The 22,724-nt window shown below is 47.5% G+C and overlaps 1 protein-coding gene across 2 annotated transcripts in view; it reads right to left on the reverse strand.

Moving 5' to 3' along the window:
* Positions 1 to 6,942, reverse strand: part of GALNT15 (polypeptide N-acetylgalactosaminyltransferase 15) — a 47,695-nt gene extending 40,753 nt beyond the window's left edge. Inside the window, exon 1 of one of the 2 annotated variants that reach the window (XM_047876528.1) lies at positions 5,777 to 6,942. In XM_047876528.1, the coding sequence (XP_047732484.1) occupies positions 5,777 to 6,321 (545 nt within the window). In that variant the 5' untranslated portion in view covers positions 6,322 to 6,942. The remainder of the gene's footprint in view (positions 1 to 5,776) is intronic. The other variant, XM_047876530.1, reaches the window with a different exon arrangement.
* Between the last annotated feature and the right edge of the window lie 15,782 nt (positions 6,943 to 22,724).

The raw sequence follows: 22,724 nt of genomic DNA on the forward strand, positions 1-22,724 counted from the left end.
CTCCCCAGACCAACTAAATAAGAATCCCTGGTAGTGGGACCCCAGTATGGGTCGTTTGTAACACTTACCAGGTGCTTCCAGTGTGCCACCAAGTGAGTGATGATTTAGCAGCCCACGGGGTAGAAAATAACTCTTTGATCAGAGAAAGGACAATGACGTGATGTCCACAGCTGCCTGCTCTGGCTTTTCTCCATCTTTCAATTCACTCCTAGACCCTATACTCCAGAATATGATAAGGACAACTTCCGTTTGGACTTGAATCCTGGGGGAGCGGGGGGGGGGGGGGGGTTAGGGAAGATCATCAACATTCTATCTCATTTAACCTACAACTCCACGCAAGGGTGTTATTTTATCTACATTTTACAGTTGAGGAAACTGAGGCTTAGAGAGGCTGAGTGATTATACAAGGTCACACAGTAAGAGATGGGGCCGGGTTTCGGGCCCAGGTTTCCTGTTCTATGGGCGTGTGAGTTAGTCACAGTTGTGGGTATATAAACCAGGCTAACACGGGCCAAAATATGAACCCAAGTTATAAACTGATGCGAGTAGGTAGGTAGCACCCAGCCAGCAATAGCCGAGATGACATATTTAAGTACAAAACTCCAGGTCATAAAGGGGACTGTGTTACTCACTACTTCTCTTTTCTATTTTCCAATCCCGCGACTCCCTTCTCTGTGGAATCTTCCAGAGCTCTCCTACCTCTCTGCTCATTGTCTGTATCAGTGGTTCCCCAAACTAACATCAGCTTTTTAAAATTCAGATCACTGCATTCCAAATCAGAACTATGGGGAGTCTCTAGAAAAGTGGTCTGAAAATCTACATTTTTAACAAGCCATGTGGGGGAATCCACAAGTACATATTTGGCAAGCCAGCGATAAAGCCCCTTGCTGCTCAAAAACGTGGCCTGTGGACCAACAACACCGGTACCAACTGGGAGCTTGATAGAAGTGTAGCATCTTGGGTGGAACCCCTAGCCGACTACATTAGACTGTGCATTTTAATAAGATGCCCGGGGCGAGGGGTTTGCATACACGTGAAAGTCTGAGAAGCGTGGCTCTGTCCAACCTGTTAGATACAAAGAGTGCCCACACATCAGCAGCATGAGCGTCTCCCAGGAAACTTGTCGAAACCAAATTCTCGGGCCCCACCCTTGACCCTTGAGTCAGGTAGTGTAGGAGAGGAGGCCAGGAAGCTGCATTTTAGCAAGCCCTCTCGGTGGTCCCATGTGAACTCAGGTTTGAGAGCCACTGCCTAGACCAGATTACAGAGCGCTTTCTCATTCGGGAGCCTCTTTGATGCGGGCAATCGTTGCCCTACGCTGGGCCCCAGGAAGATCAAGGAGAGCTGGGCTCGGAAGAGCCTTGAAAGCTGTCGTGCCACAGGAGGCTGAAGGGCAAGGCCTGTTCCTCCCCGACCCCCTCTGTGAGAGCAGCTTTGAGGTGCCAAGTCAGTCCTAGTCTTCAGTCTGGGGCTCCCATGTGGGCCCCTCTCTTTGCTTCCTCTATATATTCATTCGCTATTCCCGCGCCTGCCCCAGGACCCAGCTCTCCACACAACACAGCCACTCCCCGGAGCTTCCTCTGTTCTTGTAAAGAATGCATTGGTCAGCACGCATGGAGCTCACATTTCCCCAGTGATGTCGTGCTATGGACCCCTTTTCTGCACCTTACTTGTGTCACTCAGCATGGTACTTGAAGGTCTCCCTCCATCGGGTATTGTGCACCGAGTCTGTTGCTTCTACGTCCCGCCGTGTCTCTGGGCTGTGCCCAGCTTCCCTGGTGCCCACCCATGACGTGTCCAGGTGGTTTCCAACTCTTCAGTGCCACCAAGAATGCTGTGACAGACATCCTCCTCTGTGTCTCCCTGAGGACCAGTGTGAGCTCTCCCTAATTTATAGGTGGAAAAACTTGAAATTCTTCTAGCCTACGTGACTTGCCCAGAAAGTACAACGTGGTGGTTAAGAACATGACTTTGCAGCCAGAGAAAGACAGATATCATATGATTTCACTCAGATGTGGAATTTGAGAAACTTAGCAGATGATCATAGAGGAAGGAAAGGAAAAATAAGATAAAAACAGAGAAGGAGGCAAACCATAAGAGACTCCGAAATACAGAGAACAGGGCACCTGTGTGGCTCAGTCAGTTAAGCGTCCGACTTTGGCTCAGGTCATGATCTCATGGCTTGTGAGTTTGAGCCCCGCATAGGGCTCTGTGCTGACAGCTCAGAGCCAGGAGCCTGTTTCAGATTCTGTCTCCCTCTCTCTCTGACCACCAGCCCCCACTCACACTTTGTCTCTCTCCCTCCCTCAAGTATAAGTAAACATTAAAAACATTTTAATACAAAGAACAGAGGGTTGACGGGGTGGGAGGGTGGGGAAAATGGGTGATGGGCATTAAGGAGGGCACTTGTGATGAGCACTGGGTGTTGTATGTAAATGACAAATCGTGGGATTCTACTCCTGAAGCCAAGGCCACACTGTATCACACTGTATGTTATCTAACTTGAGAATAACAAAACAGAAAAACAGAAAGAACATGACTTTGGTGTCAGACACACCTGGTCAGATAACCTGGCCCCAGTCCCTCCGCCTTTCTGTTTCTCAGTTTACACATCTGTAAAATGGAAATATTAATGGTATCCAGCTTATGGGTTCATTAGGAAGATTAAGTGAATGAAAACCACTTAGCAGGGTTCCTAGCACATAGTAAGTGCTCAGATAAAAGTTCACCGTAATTTTACCTTTCTTTCCAGAGTCTGCCTTTTGACCTTTTACACTGACTTTTTTCTCTGTCTTGGTCCTGCATTATTACTAACTTCCTGGCATGCCCCTTTTCAAAATGACCTCCAGCAGTGACCCTGGAGGTACTCAGAAAAAGCCTGTGGCCTGGATGGGGGTGATGAGCAAAGGCCAGGGCTGGTCTAGAGGTTTCGGCGCACGAAGGGCGCGCGGGACTAGCCCAAGTTGGGACAGGCTTGTGCAAAGCCCTGGGGTGGGTGGTGCTTGGCACACTCCAGCAGAAGGCAGAGGGACTGGGGTCTCCAGAGTTCTCCCAACCCTGGTGGGAAAGCAGAGCAGGACTCGCACAGAGTAGGTGCTTAATATACGGCCGTTCTTTTATAAGTTGAATTTTGGCCTGGTTTTAAAGCGCTGACAGTAGGAGAGTCCTGTCACCCTGGAGGGACAGTAGGGGCTTGTTGCCTCAGTTTGCAGAGGATCCCTTGTATGTCCTGAGAGGGGCCAGAAGAGACACCCAGCACCTGAACTGCAGAGGGTAGAGGAGAGGCTGGGGGCCAAGGCCCAGACCGCACAGGCTGTAGGGAGCAGCTGGGACCAGCAGAGGGCGCCACACACCTCTAGACAGAGCCGATGGCTGTCGTTAGAACCGGGGCAAGGGGAGGGAAGTATGGGGCGGGGAGACCAACCGTCCAGGTTTGCCAGGGACCGGGAGGCGTCCCAGTCCGGGGAGACCGAGACAAACTGAGCCGAGGTGGTCACCCTGGCTTAAAGCAGTGACCACTGAAGTGGTGCGCACGCGATGTCAGTGCACGTCGCACACGTGGCACAAAATGTGCCCACACTCACAGCGCAGGTGCGCCAACACCTACCAGGCACTGCACACCAGAAGCATAACACACACAACACACTTGCACACACACACACGTACAAGTCGCCCAACCCCTTTCTAACCTACGTGCACCACACGCACACACAACGCCCGTGCACTTCGCACTGCACAAATAGCACACACAGCACACCTACCCGTGTACAACTCTAACAAGGCGTTTATACCACACATGCGAGTCGCACACTCACACAGGCACATCAAACACACGTAGCCCGGGCATAACACAACATACATGCACACACGTCCCGCAAAAACGCATACACAACAAAAGCCAAATCACAAGACACGTGCGCGCGTCACACCGGGGCGAAACATACGCAATAAACGCGTGTACCACACATGCCACTGCACCTATCAATGTGCACACGCGCATAAGGACACGGACACATCCACACACACGTGCACGTGTGATTACACGTGCACAACTTACACCGCAACGCACGCGGGCACTAGGCACGCGGGCACCACGTACTCCACGACGCGCACGTACTACACGCAGCACACGTACGTAGCATCCATTCGCCACACACGATACAGTGCGTGTTCGACACACTCACGCACAACTATATGCAACGTACCCACAGAACTTCATAGTCACAACGCACTTGCATAATGCAGAGACACACATACACGCCTCTGGGTGGCCAGAGACCCTCTTGTTTGAGGCAATGCTTCTTATTAGCAAAATGAAGATACTCATTTTTGTCTTAGGCCAAAGAGAAAGATGTATCCAAAGACTTTGAGAACAGTACGTTCACTCATTCGGCAATCACTCGCTTCCTGTGTGCGTGGCAGGGACCCCGGCATCGATCAAACCAATACATCAGCGACCGTTTAGCTTTGGTTGTAGTGAGGGTTATGAATTAAAACTGCTGAGAGCACCAAATTGCAATGGGGTGGGCCTGGCTGGGTCTGCAAGTTTCCTGAAAAGAGCTGTTGAAGCCAAGACCTGAAGTTGGAGCAGCAGGGTTGGGGTGAGTATGAGAGAGGCGCCCACGCACACCATCTGAGAAGCCGGTCTCGGGTGCTGACCTGCATTTGCGTGACCCCGAGGGTGACTGCCAAGCGGCCAGACCGACAGGAACCCCACCAGGGATCAGAGGAGTACACTGTCTTGCTCTTGACTGCGGCTCTAGATGGATCCACTCACTCGGAAGGTCTGAACGTGTGTTTGCTTCGTGAGAAGCACTCTGGGCTCTAGGAAGAGCAGTGGCTTACAGGGAAGGGTTTTCCCAGAGCTAACCAGTCGCACCGGCCACGGATGCCAGACTGGGGCCCTCCTCTGCAGCCAGCCACAGTAAGGGAGGGGGAGGACAGGGGATGCACAAGGGGAGCTCAGCATCTCCCTGGGTATAGCCTGGATGCACTCTCCAGCTTGGCTTCTGGGGGTGGGGCTACCCCAACAGGTCGGGCTGCAGCAGCACCGCATTCTAGCTCCTGCGCACTGGGACTGTCCCCTTAAGTCTAATGGGGTGGCAGTTCAGGCACACTGGAGCTTCTTCCTTCCTGGATTCAAATCCCTGCCTTGGCACCTGCTAGCTGTGTGACGGTGGGCAAGTTACTCAGCCTCTCTGTGCCTTGTTTTCATACCTGTAAAATAAGCTTGATGGTAATAATAGCACTCATCTTGTCAGGACTGATAGACGAACAGCTCTTAGATTAAAATCAGGCACATGGAAGGAGTCACGTAAATGTTAGCTGCGATTGTTACTTTGACCCGAAACGAAAGCAAACCCTAACAACAATCATAATATCAAAACGTCCTGGAGGCGGGGTGTTAGAACTGGAAGGTGGGTTGGAGAACATCTGCCCCAAGCTCCTGTGTGGTGTATGGATAAAGCTGTTTGACCTGATAGTCCTGAGACAGAAGGACTAGAACCAGGATGGGGAAGGGAAGAACCAGTAAGAGCTCCCCTTTTCCTCACCTGCAGGGCTGGTTAAATCAGAATGTCTCACTCAGTGGGTCTGGGATGCGGTCTGAGACTCTGCATTTCTAACAAGTCCCCAGGTTATGCTGCTGCGGCTGGTCCAGGGACCACACCTTGGGAACTGCTGCCCTAAGGACAGCCGGTGGCAGAAAGTTGGCATTCCTGGGTCTGTTGATGACGCCTCAGTACCTGGGGGAAGGGGAAGCCAGGGCCTTACTTACAGTGGATGCCGTACCTCGGGCAGCGCCCTCTGCAGGGGGATGCGGGCACTGAGCGCCTCCTCCAGGCTGAGTGGGGTCAGCTCATCTTCAGATACCTCCCCATCTTCCTCCTCGGCCCCCCAGTCCCTCTCTGGGGCCTCCTCATCCTGCCTTCTGCTCGGCTGTCTGATGAGCCGGTAGCTGCCACCTTTCCTGCCCTGGGTCTTGTTCCTTCTGGCCCTGGGTGAGGCCACGGCCACCAGGAGCTGATCCTCCCGCAGTGAGATAAAGGGGGGCAGGCCCTCCAGGGGGCTGTACTCTTGGCCCTCATCCTCGGCCTCCAGCACCCATTCCTGGGATTCCCCGAAGTCCAGGCGATACCCAGCACCTGGGCTGTGTTGGGTGGCCAGGACTGTGACCGCGTGGTGCGGGGCGTGCGGGGGAGGGTGCAGCATGGCCACCATCAGCAGCACGCATCCCAGCATCAGTAAGAGCAGCAGGAATTGCAGTCTGCACGGCCCATGCCTGCATCGCTTCCTTAGGAGCATGTTGCTGGAACTTGCCATATGCAACAGGTCATATTCAAGTTCGCGTCCTCCTCCTGCTCCAGGTTCCTTCGGGCTTGCAGGAGAACCTGGCTTCCTAGTTCCACCTGGAAGTTTTTTGCTGGTCACTTAACCTGCTCCTTTTTTTCCCATCTGACATTTGCCAACAGCATGTGTAAGACTGACTTCCACTTATAATCAGAAAGCCACGGGACCTCTCTGAGTGGATTTCTGTATTGCCTTCTGAGAGCCCATTCACAGGGACTTCAAATTGAATTGTTTGGCCCCTTTTACCCCCTTTTTCTCCTAAGGAAAAAAAAAAACGATTATTCCATTCTGCTCAGGTGTTTAGTCCCACGTGTTTCGTCTCCCCCCTTGCATGAATGGTCAGGTTGCTAGGCGATGTCTGGAGAGGCAGCTGGTGGGTCCTCAGTCCAGCAGCGCTGACAGTGGTCCTCCTTTGGACGCTTCAAGTCAGGTCAGATCAACAGATGTGAAGCCGGCAGGCAGCGCCTGATTTCCTTTCACACATAGCTCTGCGCTCAGCTGAGAGCCCTCTGCCAGACGCAGCCCCGGCCAAGCCAAGCCTCGCTCCTGGTCCTAATGCCCTCACTGTTCCCGGGCTTTGCACGATCCCGCAGCGCACAGCTCCGGGGCAAAATATAAACCGTCACTGCTAGGACCAAACCCAAACAGGAACATCCCAGAAGTTCAGATCTGAATCTCGTTCATAGTTCAGAGGAAGACTTCTTTCCCCCACCCACAGGGGAAGGAAATAGTAGTCCCTCCTGGTTTCAGAAAGCCTGTGCCTGTGGCATAGATGCAAACAGCTAACTGTTTGTACCCTCAGCCTCCCACAGGCGATGTGTGAAGTTAGGCTGGACTCTCCCTCCTTGCTGAGGACCACTGTCCTTGTCCCTCTGAAAATGACGGAAGCTGGGGGCGGGGGGGGGGGGAGACACTCCTGTATGCCCCTCCTGCCACCAAAGCATCTGAAGGCACTGGCCACTAAGCAGGGGCATCCGGTGAGGAATGTTCCTTCAGTTGTAAAACCTCCTTCATCCAACCAACAGATGTTGACGTGCACCTACTGTGTGCCAAAACTATTCCGGGACTGGGAGTCCAGCAATGAATAAAGCACCAAAATTTGTGCCTCATGGCGTTTACCTTCTAGTGGGAGAGGCAGACAGAGAATTAATTCAGAAAGGCAGTGGGTCAGGGGTGATACGGGTGAAGGAGAAAAGCAAAGCAGGGAAAGGGGCTGGAGAGCATGAGCTGGGGACTGACAGGGGACACTGAGTGGTGAGGGGAGGTTTCACAGAAGAGTTAGCATCTGTGTGAGAAGGAGGGGCAGGCAGTGATGTGAGGATGAGCATTTGGGGCAGGGGGCATAGCAAATGTGAAGGTCCTGCGGCAAGCACGTGCCAGGCCTTTGGAGGAGCAGAGAGAACCAGTGTGGCAGGAGCAGAATGAGGAGGGCAGAGTGGGATGGAAAACAGGACGAAAGAGGTAAGGTGGGGGCAGGAGGTGAGGGGGGATCCTACGGGACATCGGAGTGCATCGTAGGAATTTTGGCTTCTCTTCTTTCCTCTGAGTAAGATGTGAGCCCTTGGAGGGTTGTGAGCGGAGGACAGACACAATTGACTCAGATTTAAATGGGATCACTCTGGCTGCTGTGTTGGAATCAGACTGGGGGAGCAAAGGGAGTCAAGTCAGGCTAACATTATTGCAGCGAGAAACGATGAGGGTGTGGACCAAAGTGGCATCAGTGGAGGAGGTGTGGAGTAGGCAACTACTAGACATATTTTTTTAAATGTTTATTTATTTGTTTATTTTGAGAGAGAGAGAGAGGGAGGGAGAGTGGGAGAGGGGCAGAGAGAGGGGGAGAGAGGGGGAGGGGCAGAGAGACAGAGAGAGGGAGAGAGAGTGGGAGAGGGGCAGAGAGAGAGAGAGAGAGAGAGAGAGAATCCCAAGCAGGCTCTGAACCGTCAGCACAGAGCCTGACCCGGGGCTTGATCCTGCAAATCAAGAGATCATGACGTGATTTGAAATCGAGTCAGATGCTCAACCAACTGGGCCACCCAGGCGCCCCGGCTTCTGGGTATATTTCCAGGAAGAACCTACAGCAGTTGCTGATGAACTGATATCCAGTGTCAGAGAAAGAAAGGAGTCAAGGATGATTTTCAAGCTTTCAAGTCTGGTAGTTGGGAGAGTAGGGTTGCCATCGGCCGAGATGTGGGAGACCAGGAGTTGGTGGAAGGGGATGAATGGCAGTGGCTCCTTGGGCCATGTGAAGTTTGAGATGTCTTCTAGACAGTCAAGGGGACACGGAGAGTAGGCAGTGGGACATGCAATAGCTGGAGGTGAAGGGAGAGGTCTGGCTTGCAGGTGGTAAAACTTCACAGGGATGATGTCTGAAGCCATGAGATCCAAGGTCACGGAGCGCGAGACGTAGATGGGAGACAGAATGGACGCCAGCATGCTCAGAGTTCCTGAGCTTCTGGCCCGAATAGCTGATCAAGGGTGACTAACTCCGCATTTCTTCTGATGACTGCAGAACGGCCCAGCCTTCCCAGTAATCAGGAGTGGAGTGGGGGGAGGAACGCCACTGGGGAATTCCTGAAATGAATTGCTCGTTGTTTCTGTTTTGATTTTGATCTTGGAATGTGAGCTTAAACATCTCATGGAAAAAAAATGCTTTTCCTTTTGATTCTGTTGCTTCTTCTAGAGCGTGTGTGAGTGTGTGTGAATGTGTGTTTCCCCTGAAGCCTTTCAGAGTCAGAGGTGACATGGTGGGTTATATGTGATTGTTCCTAATAGGCTAGCATAGTGTCCCGATGGACAGTAGTTAGGAATTGCTAGATTGGACCGTGCTTTCCGAATCCCACATCAGGGTAGGCTGGGGTGAGAGTTGTATGGCTTTCAGGTTCAAGACACAGGCACTCTGGAAGACGTAATTTAGAATTTCTGGTACATTTTGAGGTTCACAAGGATGATTCCAGGGGACTTTCAGAGAACAAGGTATGCGCAGTCTCCAGCCTCAGGGCAGAACACCCTCCCCTACCCTCGCCGGCAACATTGGTTTCAAACTCGTCAGCCACATCATGCCTCCTCAGGGCCTTTACCTGGCCCATCCTTTGCTTGACTGCCTTTTCCCCAGAAACCAGCCACAAGGCTCATTTACTCGCTTTTGTGGTTTTTCCCCACCGTGTCACAGCGGAAGCCCTCCATTTTACCCATGGTGTTCTCTGTCCTCTTGCCTTGCTTTCTTTGAGAGTCTCTGGAGCTCTTCCCAACGATTGATAAGACACTTGGCTCTTTGTTGTCTGTGCCCCCATCCCACCTCCATAAGAGGTGGGCTCCACAAGGAGAGCTGTTCTATCAGTTTGTTCACTGCTGTTTCCCCAGAGACTGCACCTGTATCTGGCAGAGCGTAAGCACTTAATAAATATTTGTCGAATGAATATAGGGACGATGCTATAGCTATTCTGATTCAACTCAAGTTAGGTCTGTGTGTCCTCTGAGACTCCGGGATATGGATCAGCCCTAAAAGGGTTCCACACAGCCCATAATCATGGGGTGATACTTTCAGTCTGCCCAGAAGGAAATAAAATTCCCATGTACATCCCCCCGTGGACAGAGCCACCCCAAGTAGAGGGAGCAGCAGGCCTTCCTGGCCCATCCCAGCCCCTGGCTCACAGGGGTGTTACTTTGCTGCTTGTACCAGCTGGAGCCCCCCCTTAGCACCCAGATATCAGCCATGCATCTTCAGTCTACAACCCTGGCACTTAGCTTCTGTCTTCATGCAGCTGGAATTTTCTTCTCTGTGTCTTCCACTCAAAACAAAAGCAAGCAAGCCATGGATCTCCAAACACAACATAAAGTCCTTTTAGTCTCCACCTTATTCCTCTCAGCCTGGTTGGCTTGGTCGGAAAAGCATGTGACTCTTGATCTGGGGGTCGTGTGTTCAAGCCCCCACTGGGCGTGGTGACTACTAAAATAATAAATAGGGATGCCTGGGTGGTTCTGTTGGTTGAGTGTCCGACTTCGGCTCAGCTCATGATCTCACGGTTCACAGGTTCAAGCCCTATGTCAGGCTCTGTGCTGACAGCTCAGAGCCTGGAGCCTGCTTCGGATTCTGTGTCTCCCTCTCTCTCTCTGCCCTTCCCCCACTTATGCTCTGTCTCTCAAAAATAAGTAAAATAAAACATTAAAAATTGAAATAATAAATAAATAAACTTAAAAAAAAGAGAAAGAAATGGGACTTCCCTTAGAGACATCCCTTCTGTCACTTCCCAGAGCCTCAGGGGCTACCCTGCCCCTGTCCAGGTCTAATTAGAGGAGGAAGGACTGGACACAGTCCCATAGCCCCTGTCCCCCATTATCTCTCTCTTCTCTTTCTCACCTGTATTCCTATTATGGGTTGAACCGTGTCCCCTCAAAAGAGGTTGAAGTCCTATACATGGGTACCTGGGAATACGACCTTATTTGGAAACAGGGTCTTTGCAGATGATCAAGTACGATGAGGTCATGAAGGTGAACCCCAATTCACCATTACTGATGTCCTTATGCAAGGAGAGTTTTGGACAGAGGCGCACACAGGGTGAAGATGTGAAGAGGAAGGCAGAGATCAGAGTGGTGCACCGAGGGACGCCAAAGATTGCCGGCGAGCCACCAGCAGCTGGGGGAGGGGCATGGGACAGGGTCCCCCTCACAGCCCCAGAGAGAACCAAGTCTCCGACACCTCGATTTCCGACTTCAGCCTCCAGACTGTGAGAAAATGGATGTCTGTCGTTTAAGCACCACCCGGTCTGTGGTGCTTTGCTACACCAGCCCCGGAAACTAATAGTTCCTTTTGCCCGCCCACCTTTTCCTTCCCTCAGCTCTCCCTCTCCCTGGCTTTTCTCATAGGACACAGCGCCTTTACTGTAGAAAAGACTGCTATTTGCCTAGAAAAAAGTTGAGCTTTCAATTCAGTTTCGTAGCAGGTTAAAGTGCCTGAACAAGTCAGAGACTGAGAGGTTCACAGTGGGCATCCGCTAGTAAATAAACACTGTGCCTTGTAACAGGGGACCTGGCCCAGGTGATTCAAGATGTCATCACCAGGGTATGTCTGGTCACCATTCGGGTTCCCATCTGAACCTGAGGTGAAGAGAAGTGCAAGAAACAGGATGAGAAGATAGTTCCCCAAGGTGCGTCCTCTGCTTTACTTCGTTATGACACATGGTGATGGCTGTTTGCTTTTTTGGCCCCCCTGTTACCGGTCCCTCCATCTTCGTCTCTCCCACAAGCAGCACGGTGCCCGCTCAGCAACACGTGTCAAGTTCATGGCTCTTGAAGATGAGACCTGGTGTACACCGAACGCCTCGTTGAGAATAAGGTGACAGCCTGGGACGGGTCCCAATGTTCAGCCTAAGAGAGGGGAGAAAAGAAGTGGGAGGCCATGCCAGCCCCACCTCCCCCCTTCCCTCAGACCACCTCACAGAACCGGGCCTGAGGTGGCCAACCCCACCGCACTCCTGGTTCTCTGCTGTAACCCATTTGGCTTGGCTTTCCTTGTGCATGGATTGTACTGGAAAAGAGCATCACCAGTGGTTAGGTTGTGTGTCAATGCCACCATGACAAGCACTGACAGAGAGCAGGTTTATACAGGGCTACCTCAAGGGAGGAGTGGCATCCTTGATGCCTGTAAGCCACCCCTCTGTGCCCAACCACCACCAGCAGGGTCATCTTCAAACGCAAGAGTGACCAAGAATATTAGACCCCTCTTAGGCCCTTCTCAGACACACTGAGCTAGAGTTGATGTGGGTGGGCCAGGCATCTGTGTTTTAACAAGCCTTCCAGATGCTTCTGATGTCAGCTAAGGATGGAGAGTTCTCTCACAAAGAATGTATCTCCCTCAGGGCACCTGGGAAGCTTGGTCAGTTAAGCATCCAACTCTTGACTTCGGCTCAGGTCATGATCTCACGGTGTGAGTTCGAGCCCCATGTCAGGCTCTGCGCTCTCAGCTTGGGATTCTGTCTCCCTCCCTCACTGCCCCCCCACCCCCGCTTGCTTGTTCTCTCTCTCAAAAAAAAAGTTTCTTCCTCAATGTATATAATTGTCAAAGCACTATGCTGTTTACCTAAAGCGAAAATAGTATTATGTCATTCTACTTCAATTCAAATAAAAATTTTTTTAAAATAAAGATTACATCTCCCTTAACATGACAAAGAAGAAATCCAAACTCAGGTTGCTTCTCTCTTTCTCCCTGGCCTGGGACATATGCTTCTTGGGCATGAAGGGGAAGTAAGGGAGCTCAGTTTTGTGTGTACAAATCCCAGGTCACAGACTCAGATATGCAAGGACACATTCTCCTCGGTGTGGGTTCATGAGTTTATTTACAACAAAAATAAAAACACCCGTCCAGCCTTTACACATCAACCAGTCTCAGAAAGTTCACGTTTTTTTCATCCCCTTCCTCTCCCCAGGGCAGGGTCTAGGTTGTGGGTGCTACACAGGGCCCAGGCATTGAGAGGGAGCACGCCTGTCCTCGTCATTGTCATTTATCTATGCCAGAGTCCCCTGAAAGGGCCCCGTTCCCATCTGGCCTCTAGAAACTTCCCTACAGAGGTTCTGCTGAATCCACTTGTTCTCCAAACACAAGGCTTCCTTGGGTCACAGTCTTCCCAAGGCCCAGCCACACCACTCTTTTTGGGGGGCCCGGGGAACTCTCTGAGACTGCCTCACACCCACCAGCCTAAACCTATGTAAGAATTTTCTCCTGCTCTCCCGCTCCTGCTCTGTGCTGGTTGAAGAGGATTCTGGGAAATTACCATCACCCCGAACGGTACCTGAGCATGGGGACACTGGTCCTCTCTATCTGGGGCTTCTGTCATTTACCTCCGCATGTACTTTCTGCCTTGAGAATTGGCTTAGAGGAGGGGCTTAGGGCACTTTTCCGGAACCCATCAGGATCCAAGGTCTCTTTGCTTTCCCTTCCCTTCAATATTTCCTCTCCTGGCCTAGTGGATTCAAACAAACAAACAAACAAACAAACTATATATATATATAATTTTATTTTTAATTCCCCAAGAGATTTTAGCAGCCATGGTTGATTGACTACACTAGACCCACTTGGCCTTGCTCTGAGTTCAACCACAGCTGCAGATGGACATTAGCTGTTCGTGCAGAGAGCTTACCACAGTGCCCACATCTCCCTGCCCATCTGAGAGTCTCTCCAACATCAGGGAGCTTGCTCACCCTTCATGCAGAGTGAGGCAGGAAAGTTAGGGATTTAACTACCGGAGCAATTTCCATCATTAAGGAAGGGAAATTGGTGGATAATACTGAATAAGCTCAGAGAAACTATTCTGAGATACGACTTCCACAATTCATTAGAGAATTCCTAGCAGGATTGAGGTCCCAGTTGTCCCCAGTGGCAGTCTGCTTATCAATACGCCCTTTGTCCGTGTTCTCCCTTCTTTGTCTCATTCTCCCCATCCCCTTGCTTGGACTTCCTGTTTCTCTCCCCCCATAAACTACCTACATCCAAGTTCTTTTAGCGGAATCCAAACTAAGAAAGAGATGCCAACCAGCATAAAGACTTTATTTATTTTCTTCCTGGTTGTAGAGGAAAGTAATTGCTGAAAGGAACAACTTCCTATAGTATTCTGCAAGATTATTTCTGTTCATTTTATGTAAGTCTAACTATGACACATTTCCTGATCTGAAGTCTGTGCAATAAAATGGATACCTATGTAATCAGCACTTTATTATATCTGAAGTCCTTAAAAGAGTGAAACATTCTTCAGCATATTCTATATTATGCCTGGAAAAATATGTTGAAGGGTAAAGGCCATGCCTGATATTGTAAAGTCAGACTGCCTTAAAAAAAAAAAACAACAACTAATTTTTTAGTTTAGATATACTAATTAGATTAACTAATCCCAGTGACCCTAACAGTCCTTTGGAATTCATTCTAATCACCCAATTCCACTAAAAAAAGTTTTTAAAAAAGATCCCGTTATTTTGTTTTCAGGTCATGATTATGTATTTCTTTTAAGGCAACAACTGTTCTCCTAAGTATTCAGAAAATTCCCCCTGCTGCTCGGCAGGCTGCTCAGTGATACCAGCCAGGGGCAGACAGGGAGGGAGATCACAAACACTAAGCTTATCCCCTGTGGATCCATCCGGATAGGTGGGGGAGTGGCAGCACTGACTCTGCCTGCCTGGGGAAGCCTAGACTTGGGCAATGGCCATGACCCAAATCAACATCGTGCTGAGCCCAGAAACAAGACTTCAGACAGCTCCTGCCAGCTCCCAGCAGCAATGTACCAGGCAAGTGACTCCATACAAACTCAGTTGGTGTGCATTTTGGCTTCATGTTGTGAGAACACTCCAGAAGAGTCTCTTCTTATTTTTTCCATCTTTTCAGCTGCCGATGACTCTCCTGTCCTTCTGAATGGGGACCAAGATTCTCGTAACCACCCTCAGACCTGCCACGTGAGCCCTCTCTGGGTGAAATCAGTCGCTACTGATGCCACAATCTACTCTCAGCAGACTGTACTTTGGGGACCTTTGGCTCTTGTACAGAACAGGGAGGCACTGTTGATACTCTTCAGGTGTTCTTCCATTTTTTGGGTTTCTGTCCCTATTTAGTCTATTAGACCTCCAAAGCCAAGCATTTAATTCTTTGCAAGCAACATTCTTCAGTGCCATCCTCTTCTCTCCAAGGTGCCACTTGCCAGAATGGGGAAAGGCCTAGGGCACAGAAGAAATTATGGAGAGCAAACGCACCAGTTATCCCGCCATTTGAGCTCCAGGTGCTTTGAAGGCCTGAGATCTAGGAGAACAACATGTCTCTGTCTTTCGTTATTCCTCTAATTCTGAAAGCAAAGGTCTACTTTCTGTCCTTGTGTAAAAAGCAGGGTGAATGCACCACCCTCAATACTCAAATTTGAAAATGTGTAGCGTGTGTGTGTGTGTGTGTGTGTGCATGCGTCTGCGGGCGTGCATATGCATTTGTAGAATACATGTGGGATAGACTTTGCAGATAATTACACTGACTTGAACTGGGGCTGAAGGGATTAAAGATGCTGCTAAACTTTTGAGAGTACTTGGAAGAATAATTGCACCGGGCTCGATGTGGATTTCAGAGAGAGATGAGTCAAGTGACCAATATATGAGGTTTGCAGTACTTATAATTACTCTTTTGGAAAAGCACTGTGAAACCCTACTGGGTGTATTTATTATTATGTTGCCTCCATTCATTCTGAAAACATTACTGAATATTCATTATGTGCCAGGCAAGGTGCTTGGCATGAAGGATAAAAAAATGAATAAGATATGGTCAGTAAGAGAGGTCCACAAGCAATTACAGCCACAGACTTTGCTGGGAGTAGTCATAGAGATGTGTACAAATATTTGGGTAAATATGAAGAAAACAAAATAAAATGTAAAGGCCTGACGTTTCTCCAGGCCTGTTGATGAACAACGAAAGTGCAATTATCTCTCCACCCATCCACAGGCTGTAAGATCTTAGAAAGCTGCGTGGGATCTTGCATGCTTGGCACCTGCTGGTGCTGTAATTTCCAAAGGGCTTTTTAGTAGTGTGTCAATAATGAATTAAAGCCAAACTGGTTCCAACTTTGAGGCTGTCACTCTCAAAGCCCTGCCTTCGGTTCTGTGACATATAGACAGAACTAAGAAGGAGGTTCAGCAGGTGACCTTGAGGGAGGAAGTTGATCCTGCCATGACCCTCCCACTGGGTCTTGATCCATGGAAGGTGGGTTTAGAAGGAAAATTTTTGTCTTCATCAGCTCATTTTAACCACATGGAGAATTCTGATCATATGGAGAGCTTTCTCCTTATCAACCCAGTTCCTGGACCTTTTGTGCTGCAGTTTTAGGAAAATGGATAGAGAGACCCTGAACTAGAGAGGCATGGGGAAGAGAAATGGATTCTGGTGTTGGTCAGTTCTCAGGTTCTAGTTTGGTCTGGGAGAATCTGAATGATGGGAAAAGTGGAGAATAAAGAGGAGAAAGGGGCAGAGGAGGGGGATCCACCATGAAAGAGGCTCAGTCGATCCGTCTAATAAAGAGGTGAGACAGGAGAAAAGGGAAAACATGAAGAAAGCCCAACGGATGGGGCATGAGAGTGACAGATGTCAAGTTTGGAGGATGAGATGCCCAAAAATAACTACAGAAAACAACAGTAGGAGAAGAGATGAAAGGAATTTTAAGAGGTGGCTCTGTTCTTTACTCATCAGTCACAAAGCCCACACTCTTCTCAAGTGCACATGGAACATTCTCCACAATAGAACACATGGTAAACCATAAAATGAGCCTCAATCAATTTAAAAGTATTGAAATCGTACAAAATATATTCTCCAACCAATTACAATCAATAGCAGAAAGAAATTTAGAAATTTACAAATATGGGAAATTGAACAATGTACTCCTTAACACCCAATGGGTCAAATAGGAAATCGTATGAGAACTTAGAAAATAACTTAAAATAAATGAAAATGAAGATAAAACATACCAACACTTATGGGATGTAGCTAAAGCTACATAGAGGGGAATTTATAGCTGTAATTGCCTATATTAAAAGAGAATAGGGGCACCTGGGTGGCTCAGTCGGTTAAGTTTCCGACTTCAGCTCAGATCATGATCTCAGGGTCCGTGAGTTCGAGCCCCACATCGGGCTCTGTGCTGACAGCTAGGAGCCTGGAGTCTGCTTCGGATTCTGTTTCCCTCTCTCTCTGCCCCTTTCCCACTTGCACTCTGTCTCTTTCTGTCTCTCAAAAATAAATAAACATTAACAAAATTAAAAGAAAAAGAGAAGAAAAATTTCAAATCAATAACCTAACCTACTACTTTAGGATTCTGCAAAACGAACAGCCAACTAAACCTAAAGCAAGCAGGAAGAAGAAAAAAAAATAAAAATCTTGGACATTATAAAGCTGCCTCATTTTATTTAACAGCCATATAGTATTTCACTGACTGGGTAAACTATTCAGTGGTTAATTTAACCGGTCTTGTACCAATACACATATAGGTTGTTACCAATTTTTGCTTTTATAATAATCCTGCCTTCCGTATCCTTACACACACAACATCTCACATATGTGTGCATATTATTTGTGAATTCTTGCAAGTGGAATTTCTGGGCCAAATAAAATGTGCATTAAAAACTTTAAAGTTATTACAAATTGTACTCCAAAGAGGTTGAATTAATTTACACTTGCAACAATAAAAGATAAAAATGTCTGTTTCCCCATGGTATTACCTGTATAGGATGTTATTAACCTTTTTAATCTTAACCTACCTGGTAAGTGAGAAATGGTATCTGAGCAACAAAAACTCTAAGGTACCTAGTAACAAGCCTCACAAAATTTGTGGGCAAGATATAAATTTTATCAAAGGAATAAAAGCAAACCTGCAGAGAAACAGCATGATCCTGGGTGACAAGACTCAATATCATAAAGATGTGAATTCTTCTCAAATTCATCTATAAATTCACTCTTGTTTTATTCACAGTCCTAATTGAGCTTCCATAGATCTTCACAAGCCATCCTACAATTCCTACAGAAGGGTAAAGAACCAAGAATGGGTAAGTATGAAGAACAAGGATGTCTCTCCCTAGATATCTAAATTTATAAAGCTATAATAATTAAATAGTGTGGTATTGGCAAATGAATGAGAAACAGATCAATGGAACAGAACAGCGAGTCCAGATACAGACTGGTAAAATTTTTAAAGCCTGGTGATACTAATTCAGTCAAGGATGGGGAGGAAAGGGACGGTTCACATTACTGGCGGCTGTGTAAGCTGGTGTCTTTAAGGAGCATTTTGGCAATATCCAGTAATGTCAAGGATGCACGCACTGGACAGCCCAGCATTCGCACTTCTGGGAAGATCTTTTGTACATGTTCACACACACACACACACACACACACACGTACAAGGATATTCACTGAAGCACTGTAATGACAGAAGATAGGAAATAACCCAAATGTCCACATAATGTCACATAATGAAGTTCCATACAAGCAGTTAGAATGAGTGAGCAAAAACTACATGAACTACATCAACACACACAAATCTGTAAAACATAATATCGCGTGAAAACTTACATTGTAATGGGACAGTGTAATACCTGTGTGCATTTTTGAAATAACCAAAATAATACCACATATTAAGCACATGTGGTAAACATAAAAATTACTAAAAACTAAAACACTTCTAGGAGATGAGCACTACTGGAAATGAACGAAAAAGTGGAATAGAGTAGGGGAGGGGGATGTAGCTCTTCCATAACTTCAAATATTGATTAAAACCAAAGATCTGAGGCCTGTATGAGCACAAATCAACTTTTTAAAAACTTGGAATGTAAATACGTGAGTGTCTATTACATGATTTTCAATATGTTTGAGATATTTCATAATCAAAAGAAAGTTAGCTGGTATCTTACTAGTGTTTGAATATCAATTTCTGCATGGCCTCAGCCTTTACTCAGTGTATATTATTAGCATCAGAGATGTCCATTGAAAAGAGCAAACCCACTGCCATTTTTATATTTTACCATCCAGTAGAAACAAGATCTGTGAAAACTTAGGGTGGTATTTAGGACATTTCTCTCATCTTCATTTTGTTGTTCTTGTCACCTATCCTTTCTGATTAATGAGTGGACAGACTTAAAACGAAAGGTTCCTATGTTTTTGGGAGGGCAAAAATAAGGAAAGGAACTGTAGAGACAGAAAATTCCACAGCCATTCCTTCCATTTCCTGGGAAGAACATCCCTTAAAATTATATAGTAGGCAGCTCCCCACTGAATCTGTAAGGCCTGAAGGAAGAAATCTAGGGAGCGTTGGAAGCCACCTTAAGCCAAGCATGGCAGGTGGCTTGTCTGTGCCTTCTCCTTGACAGAGTATTTGGGAAAGTTGGCCCCCGGTCCAGCTTCTCCATTGTGTCTCCTCCCAAGGACCACAAGTGCCCGCATACCACCGGGTTCCAGGGATGGGCCTAAATGACCTGCAATTTGAAGCCACCCTCTAACAAAGCCTCTGACTTCTCTTACTCTTTTTTTACTCTCTGAATTTGATTTTCTATTTCTAGTTTCTGTCGCTCTGTCTTCAAGTGAAATAATCTTTCCTTCTGTAGCATCTAATTTTCTATGAACCCCATCCAGTGTATTTTTTCATTTTTCATCTCAAACATTCTAATTTTATCACTAGCAGTTCTCTTTGGATCTTTTTTTATATCTTCCATGTCTCTACCTAAGATGCTCAATCTGTCCTCCACTTTCAAATGTTGGGAATATGTATTTATGACAATGGTTTCCATGTTCTTGTCTACTAATACTATCTGTGTCATTTCTCGGTCTGTTTCTATTAATATTTCTCCTCACTACGGGTCATAATTTACTGGTTCTTTGCATGCCTAGTAATTTTTTCTTTAATGCCAGACGCTGTGAATTTTATCTTCTTGGTTGTTGGATATTTTTGTATTTCTGTATTATTGAGCATTGCTCTGGAAGGTAGTACACTTACTTGGAAACAGCTTGGCCTCCGAGCAGTCTTTAGATGAGGGCCAATTTCTCCCCACTACTGAAGCAAGACCCTTTTGAGTTCTCTGCCTGATGCCCCCGGAATTACAAGGTTTTCCACTCTGGCTGGTGGGAACACTAATATTCCCCACCCTCTGTAAGCTCTGAGGATTCTTCCCTCTGTTCCCTTCTTCCTCATGTTTCCTCTCACACATGTCCTGATCAGAGCTCATATGAAGACTCACAGATCCTTGCAAACCTCTGAAGCTCTCTTTGCACACAGCTCTTGACTCTCCAGTACTTCGCCTTGTAAATTCCAACCAGCTTGGCCTCCTTGGTCCCCCAGCTCCATCTTAACTCACGGCTACCCCCAGGTTCCACCTGGGTTCCTCTTTCTTGCAGTGCAACCTGGAAACAGTCTCTAGGCAATACTCTGGGGAAATCTTAGGACTCACCTTGTTTGGTCCCCTCTCTTGGGGATCCTGTGCTGCCTGTTGGCCAATCCCTGAAAACCATAGTGTAATATTTCTCCCAGTGTTTTTAGTTGCTACTGAGTTATTTGAGGAAGAAAGCGTTTCTGTGGTGCTGTCTTTATTTGGGGTCCCCCAGAAGCTGACTCTGGGGTATAACTGATTACTCATTATTCACAGATATTTGTGAATTTGCCTCCTTACTATAATATTTGTAACCTCAGAATCAACATCCGTGGCACTTTCACATTCACTTGTGGACATGCAGAGTGTGACAAAAAAGATGGGGTCACCTGATATGTCCACTGCCAGCTGAAGTCAAACATGGTAACACTCTGCCTTCTTGTTTCAGCTCCTATATTGTAACCAAGTATCCTTTATCACGTTCTATTTTGTGCCACATTTTCCCCATTTTTGTGCTTTTCGTTGGTGCCCCCAAGCCTATTACTTAAGTGCTGTCAAGTGTTCCTAAGCCCAAGAAGGCTGTGATGTGCTTCGTGGAGAAAATATGTATTAAATAAGCTTCGTTCAGTCATGAGTTATAGTGCCGTTAGTGACGAGTTCAATGTTTATGAATCAGTAGTATATATTGAATAACATATCTTTGAACATAAACACAAAAAATAAGGTTATATATTGATTGGTTGGTGAAAACATTGTGACCAAAAGCCTAGGAACCCAACCCCCAGAAGCAACGATTCAGTATTCGCTACTTCTGTGTTCATGACAACAGCATAAAGCATAGCTACTACAAATTCTCATTATTGTATGATAAACTGTACACTTAATTTATTCAGGTGAGATAAGAAAAGGAAAGGAAAGGAAAGGAAAGGAAAGGAAAGGAAAGGAAAGGAAAGGAAAAACACTGGTGGGGAGAGAAGAGAGACAGGAAAAGTCAGGTGGCCTTTAAAGGGTATGTCATCCCACAGTTACCACGGTGCGTAACTAGAGCTTAATATCCTTGGGGACCTCTGGGACCCAGGGTACAACATGTGTCTCAGAATAATCCCAAACAGGGGGAGGAAGCTGGGGTTTGCATGCACCAAATTCCATCAGTTGGAGACTGTTGGGAAGGGGCAATTTATGACCTTCTAGGGAACAGAGGGAGTAGCTACCAAAGAAAAACCTCAGGCAAAGGGGTACAGAGCCTGGCAATTGACATTCAGCCTGGGTTTCTACTATAGTGGGAGAGGGGGATCTGTAACAGACAGGACGGCCGGGGCTGTAAACTCAGATGCCTCCAGAAGTCAGGCAGGTCACAAAAGCAAGAGAAATAGGCCAGGTGGGACTGCAGGAGCTGGCAAGTTCCTATCCTGGTTGGACAAGAACAGCTGTCGCTCAGTACAGCCAATTTTTGCCATGCAGGAAAAATAGGCCTATCCTTTTCAAATCTCCTGATCTTTCAAGAAAAGTGGGAAATTCATATTTTTAAAAATGTGAAATCCCCAATTAGTAAAAGTTGGCAACGAATTCAAACATTTTAAAATACACCGTTAAGGCCAAAGAAAACATGTTGGCAGGCCAGCTTCAGCCCACAGACTGCCAATTTGCAACCTCTCTGATGGAAGATGTGCAAAACTCCACCTGTTGGGTATGAGCCCAGGAAAATGTATCTTTATCTCATGTACAATCTCAGGCATCCTGGGACAGTCAAGAGATGCTGAGAAGTCTGCCCTGACGTGTGCGTGGCAAGGCACCTCTGTGTCTGTCTAGTGAGCTCACCTCCCTCCTGCCTCGAGGTTTATCAGATGTCCAAGGACAACCATTTGTCATGGCTGGTGGAGTTCTCCATGATTTCTTGTCACTGTGCTGGCATTTTTCTTCTCGTGAAAAAATAGCTGAGCCTACTGGGCTATTTGTCTGGCATCTGCTAGTCTGCACAGCCAGTCAACCCACTCCATAGCTGAGACAGGGCTGCCTGCCCAACCTTCCACCTGCACACAGAACAGAGATTGTCAGAAGAAGCTTGCAATGGCAGTATTTGTGGAAGCAGAGACTAGGGAATTAGCCACCATCTGGCATTTTCTGCAACACAGAGGGAGGGAGAGGTCACTGGTTGTGGGGAATGGCAGAGTACCTATTCAGTCAGGGGTCAGTGGTCAACCAGAAGGGCAGAATCACCAGGAAATACATATATATTCTTCAATTCTAAGCCATTACTCTTAGCCATTACTCTCCCAATTGGTGAGTCCCAGCCTAGTTGACCCAGCAGACATGATTCTTTGACTCATAGTGATCTAAAGACTGTTGTGGTTTTGTTTTTTTCTGTGTTTTGTTTTGTTTTGTTTTGTGGCTGAGTCCAGGAGGACTTGGCTGTTCTGGCCTGTGACCTCATTGTTTATCTTCATTTTTTAAAGCTTCTGCCTCCCTTCCGTAGACCGGATCAGAGCTGGACACAGCAGGGTAGATGTGTGAAATAAACC

Source organism: Prionailurus viverrinus, chromosome C2 (genome assembly GCF_022837055.1).
Source record: "Prionailurus viverrinus isolate Anna chromosome C2, UM_Priviv_1.0, whole genome shotgun sequence".
NCBI lineage: Eukaryota > Metazoa > Chordata > Mammalia > Carnivora > Felidae > Prionailurus > Prionailurus viverrinus.